This window comes from Pecten maximus, unplaced genomic scaffold, assembly GCF_902652985.1.
Source record: "Pecten maximus unplaced genomic scaffold, xPecMax1.1, whole genome shotgun sequence".
NCBI lineage: Eukaryota > Metazoa > Mollusca > Bivalvia > Pectinida > Pectinidae > Pecten > Pecten maximus.
This window is the reverse complement of record NW_022982053.1, coordinates 1-5930: the sequence shown is the minus strand read 5'-3', so window position 1 is coordinate 5930 and position 5930 is coordinate 1. Positions and strand designations below refer to the sequence as shown.

General features: G+C 33.7%; 1 protein-coding gene across 1 annotated transcript; it reads right to left on the bottom strand.

Moving 5' to 3' along the window:
• Positions 1-1590: 1590 nt before the first annotated feature.
• On the bottom strand, positions 1591-5884 carry LOC117320343 (O-acyltransferase like protein-like). The gene is made up of 5 exons (XM_033874950.1): positions 5642-5884; positions 5101-5230; positions 4372-4564; positions 2664-2806; positions 1591-2408 (listed from the first exon to the last, which is right to left on the bottom strand). The coding sequence occupies exons 1-5, from the start codon at positions 5701-5703 to the stop codon at positions 2304-2306; spliced, it is 633 nt and encodes a 210-aa protein (XP_033730841.1). The 5' UTR covers positions 5704-5884; the 3' UTR covers positions 1591-2303.
• Positions 5885-5930: the final 46 nt, after the last annotated feature.

Genomic DNA, 5930 nt, shown 5'->3' with positions numbered 1-5930 from the left:
GAGTTAACATGAGTCGTTTCCCTTACATAGAACGTCTATACATTGCATTAATATTAAAGATCGATCTGCCAATCTTTGTTGACAGTTACTGTCAACAAAGACAAACGATCTAAAACTTAATATGTATTCCATGTCATTTAGAGCCAGATGTCTTGTCTTTACCATAGTGTTCACGACCAGCATTTGAATTGATATCTTGTTGAATTTAATAAAACTTATCTTCTTTTATGCGTTGAGTGACTGGAACTGGAGTGACTTCCTTGCAAGGTCACTCGAGTAGCTTCCCTTATATGGAAGAATGTAAAGTTAACTCTGTGACTTCAGTAGATCATTTCAGCACCAGGCTTTTAAAAGCTCTGGAAGCATCCAATTTACTATATACTGATATTAACGGAACTTGCCGAATAACTTGTTATAAATTTTGTGATTGTTAATTGGGTAACATCCACAGAAAGGAAAGATAATCATTAAAATGACCTTTAGCAAATTAATTTGATTTGATGTATTACAGGGTATGCAGGGAAAACTTGTGATGTTGATCGATGTAACCTTTGACCTTTTAGCGTACATTCGGAATTTCTGAACTTTTAAATTAACAAATATTAGTGTTTATTACTGACTATTAAGGATTTTATAAGACACCCTAGATGTTAGTACGGTCAATGCTAATTAAGAAGTAGAAACAGTTGAGACATAGAGGATATCTAACAGTGTCTTCAGTAATACCAAATATATATCACGAGTGGGGCTAATATTTTGATATTTTTCACGAGTGCGCAGCACGAGTGAAAAATATCAAAATATTAGCCACACGAGTGAAATATATTTGGTGTTACTGAAGACACTGTTAGATATTCTGTTTATTACATTTTTTATCAACGAAAAACCTACCCCGTATGCTAACTAGGCCTACTGTGAAAGTTTGCATACAAAAAAATGTAGTTCCCTCTGTCCAGGTGCTAATATATATGTCGGGCTTTCTGATTGGTCAATTATTGTGGTATTTTCTAATCATTAATTTGATTGGTCAAATCAGCAAAAGTGATATTTTTCACTATTGAAAAATATGATATTCTTCACAAGAGAAAAATTTCACTTTTATAGAATGAATAATTTTTGATATTTCACTGGTAAAAATGTAATAAAAAAAACGAACTGCATGGTAGCACAGCTGATACGTCTCTGTAGGTCTTGTTAATGATGTTAAAGAACGAAAGTGTTGATGTGTAGGAGGCGCCGAGGAAACTAGTTGACAAGTTTATCTATAAAACATGCAAGCGTAAAAAGACAACATAAAATAGACAAACATATTTAACAGTTCATTTATTTCTAACCTTGCAGTTCTGAGCGAACAATCAAAATTCGTTTTAAATATCTTTTAATGTACTTAAAGAATGAGGTAGACTTGAAATCATAATCTATATATATGATATATATATATAGTTGCCTGTTTGTATCAGAGTTTGTCAGTTAAAACAATTTAATAAACCTCAATGCTACCAGTGGAGGTGATAGAACATAGCATAAACAATTATTGAAAAGGGTCATTTTACATTCCTTGTACATAACAGGTAATGCTGGGGAGATTTCTTTGTTTCTATTATTAACCCACGAAATTACCATGTGTATTCGGGATACAAAGTGAGGTTGAAGAGCTGAAGTAGTAGATATATGAGAATATTTTTGATAGCAAAAAATCACTATTTCACTTAGTAGATAGCAAACTAGAACTGGAAAGCAAATGTTGACACGTTCTAAGGTTGACAATTCTGGTGTTTACCCAGGGGTGTTAAGACAAATGTTGACACGTTCTAAGGTTGACAATTCTGGTGTTAACCCAGGGGTGTTAAGACAAATGTTGACACGTTCTAAGGTTGACAATTCTGGTGTTTACCCAGGGGTGTTAAGACAAATGTTGACACGTTCTAAGGTTGACAATTCTGGTGTTTACCCAGGGGTGTTACGACACCTTGATGTGGCGCATTTTCTATGATTGTTGAATGCAAAACATATATGTTTCGAAATAGCTTATATTTCAAAATATCAATCAATATAAATTGTATTTTTCATGGTTATGATTTTTATCTTGGTAAATTATTGTATGCACCAACAGGAAGACATATGAGAACGAGGTTTGCTTATGAGGTCAACCGGTGTTGGGAAAATAAACCACCGGTATGCAAGTACCGGAGTAAAATGCATTACCGGTGTATACAAGGGAAATAAAGAACATTTTGGTAATAACATTTTATGAAGTTATTTAAATCACTAACACACATATCTCAATAGACACAGCACATTTTTCAAACAAATAATTTCAAGAGTGCAATTAGAGGAAATTCAACGGTCGTAGCCAAGACGAAGGCAGCCATCAGTGACATGGTCGTGTGACCAATTATAAGATAGAGCTGTAACAGAATAGAAATCAAAGATGTAATGTGACGTCACAATGAAAGGAATTTTCGTCAAAAATCTTAAATAGTTAATAGAAAATTAAACAGAATTACAAATTTTAAACATTTCAAAATCATTTTTCAAGCAAAACTTTTTATCTGAATTTTTTTTTGTAAATGTGAATCTTAAATATTAGAATTAACAAGAATAACCTATTAGAAGCAAAAATTAAAAACTTTTAATTTCATTTTGAAATTAAATAGACTTACCATACTGTAGTCATCCAAATAGAAAAGGGAGCGCCTGGAGAACCCGTGTACTAACATCACGACCGGATGGATGAGATAGGTGCAGTAGGTAAGTCGGGACAATGGAACAAAACCACTCCAGGACAAGAGGGAATTGACAGGACCTAGGAAGACCAAATCCGAGACATAAAAAACAATCAATGATTCTGACTCAAAATCCACAAAACAAGGCTAAAATACCAACAAACTTATATATTTGCCACGACATCTTGGATAAGAAAAGAGGACCACGTGTTCCGAAAGAGTAAGCGCCCCCTGGTTTATCGGCAAAACTTGAAATTCAAAACTGGGTTTTCATTCTCAAAAATGAGACCTTTAGCGGTAATAATTGCAGAATATAAAGCAATAATCCAATGAAATAGCCGATCATTGATATAAATGTACGTGCGAATTAACAAGCATTAAACTATAAAATTTGGTTCCTGAAGTTTATCGTCAAATTATTATATAAAATGGCATGAATTTAGAGTATATTCACCTACATTTCATTTGTATATTCGTTAAAGCTTATGCAATATCAAATAAAAGCAAAATAAAGGGGGGCTTCACATATATATCCCGACCCACCCATTGAATAAATCTGTTCATGCGTTCTTGTAGTTTCGGCCTTTGACCTTTAGCTTTGACCAATGACTTCTTGATATAACATGTTTATAAATTAAGATCCCTTGTTCAGAAGCTTTTAATTTTGAAAGTGGTCGATGCGAGATTCGACCTTTAAGCGTGAACGATGACCGCCAAAGTTTGATAAACATTAGACAAGTATTGTGTGATACCAAGGTGTGAATATGAACTTAATTTGTCTATTTGCCCTTAGGGTATATTAACCAAGCACGGATGGAAGCACAAAATTATTACTCCCCTTTACTGAGCGGAATATATAACCATGGTATATACTCGGTTTCTGATTCCAGATACCAAGATGCAAAATCAAAGATTCATAATAACAGTATGCCGGTACAAAATGTGTGCTTTTGTTTTTTTCATAATTTCTAGAGTCATATACACAAGATACACTCCATTGCCTCTCAACAAAAAATAAGTTCAAAGACATAACAAGGACATTTTGTTCAGGGTTTTGTGTGATTTTTCATAATTTTTCAATAATGAAATATTTGTAAACCAAAACAATTAAACCGATTAGGTATTTGAAATTGCAAATGCATTACTGCTACTTTATCGATTCTCGAGGGTTTCAGATATTTTGATGAAACATTTTGAATTAAGTCATATTGGAATAGCCTGTTATAGCCAAATTACCAAACACGTATGCTCATTTGTGTGATTATATGTTTTATAAATTTATCCATGATGTAATTAATAACGCATTTGCTAATTTAAAAGATAAAAAGAGAGGCTCAAAATTTTGGAAAGTGGTAATAGCATAAATTATGTAACTTTTCTGGTAAAGCATTAAAATATGTTTTTTGTTTCGAATCAACCATACTTACTGTTTTCAGATATATATACTACCTTAATCGTTAATAAACGTTTTCTTAAGCATTCAACTCAACCGAAAGCGGATGCATGGCTTGTCACAACAAAAATATATTAATAACACTCATGGCATTTAAATATTTATAATCAACATCAACAAAGAGAAGAGACGTAAACATTTGAAAATATTCAATTAATCATAAATACATCAACGTAAAACGCTTTTACTAACCGCCCATATGATTGTGGCAGGCTATGATGACCCAGGCAACACACAACGCCCAAAAGGGGCGGTCTAAAGACTCATATAAGGCGTTCTGTAGTCTAGTCCACGGTTCTCCACCCTCCCTGTGCATGGAGTATTTTGAGTATTTTAATGTCCGACCAACTAGAGTAGCGATTGTCCATCCCGCAAGTCCAATCATCTGTAGGGATTTACAAAAGACACACAGTATATTAGAACATTTCGAACAAATTGAGATTTTTGATTAAAAGACCCACATTTTCAGTAAATTCCATAATAATCGGGCTCAAAAAAGCTACAGAACATGTTTATAGTGTAAAACATGTCACTACTAAGTATTTCGATGAATTAAACGTGTACCTCACATATGCATTATCATAGGTTTATACAAATTGAGTAAATGCTACAAAATATTAACAGGGTTATTTTCGCATGGGTAAATTTCGCGATTTAAATGTGTAAATTATATGCGCGGGGAAAAGTTTTCGTCCAAAAGGATTCCGCGTAATAAGCGTAAATTTCCCCCTCGCGAATACATATTTTCTTTCATATATTACAACTATTATTCAATTCCTTGTTAATGTTCGGTTTTTCACCGCCAATACATCTTTACAACATTATCAGAGTTTAAGATGTTTTTAATGGCACTGTTAAAATCCGTGCCCATGGCACGTGGTTTACAAATCTAGTTTAACACGGATCAAGAAAAATAATTACCTTCTTAAATGGTTTTCTTTGACGTTTTCTTAAGAAAACCCCCAACACCAGTCCGATCATAAATGGACTAATGCGACACCACGGAGCTATGTAGACATATCTGAAGTAGCCATCGTCGGCCGCAAGCCTCCTGCAATTCAATTTCACTCGTTTTACAAGGATTTACAATATTCACGTGAAAAAGTCGAATAATATTTTTTAGTACTCTACAATGTTTTTTTTATCACGGTCATTATCATAACTTAGGAGATTTTCAACATACAAAATGGCAGTTCTCGCGTATTTTTGAGGGTGAAAAAATGTCATTCCTTTTCACTTCCGATATATTGTATGCACACACAAAGATTCCTAAAATGGAATCCAAAATATCTAGGAAAATTTTCGGGAAGGTGACCCGAAAGCCTCACATTCAAAAATAACTGTTGTATTCGTAGTCTTCAACAATGTTTACATGACTATGCAAAATAACATAATTATGATAGAGACATTTTTTATTGAAAAGATAGAATAGTAGCATGTAAACTTATCCAGTGATACATACGATAACAGGGTTCCGTTGTATATATATTGTTTCCAAGCTGCAATACCCATACTTCCCAGCATCAGAGCCACACTTGCACCGATTCCGACTCCTAATTTTCTGTCAATCAATTGATACAAAACATTATGGTTCCGTTGTCTGTGTCCCGGTTCTAACTTTATGTGGGTTGACAAAAATCAGTCTAAAATGTTTGACACCATAATCTTAGTGAGTTTCCCTTGTGTGATATGAAGGTAGACGCTTTCCTTTCCGGAATACCTACTCTTAATGTACATGTACTGGTTCAATT

Excerpts from the sequence above, each read along its gene's own strand:
- LOC117320343 (XM_033874950.1), bottom strand. The coding sequence starts at position 5,703 with ATGCTGGGAAGTATGGGTATTGCAGCTTGGAAACAATATATATACAAC. Across the intron at positions 4,565-5,100 it reads AAAGAAAACCATTTAAGAAG|ATGATTGGACTTGCGGGATG; the intron begins GTAATTATTTTT and ends AAATCCCTACAG. Across the intron at positions 2,807-4,371 it reads CTGCCACAATCATATGGGCG|GTCCTGTCAATTCCCTCTTG; the intron begins GTTAGTAAAAGC and ends TGGTCTTCCTAG.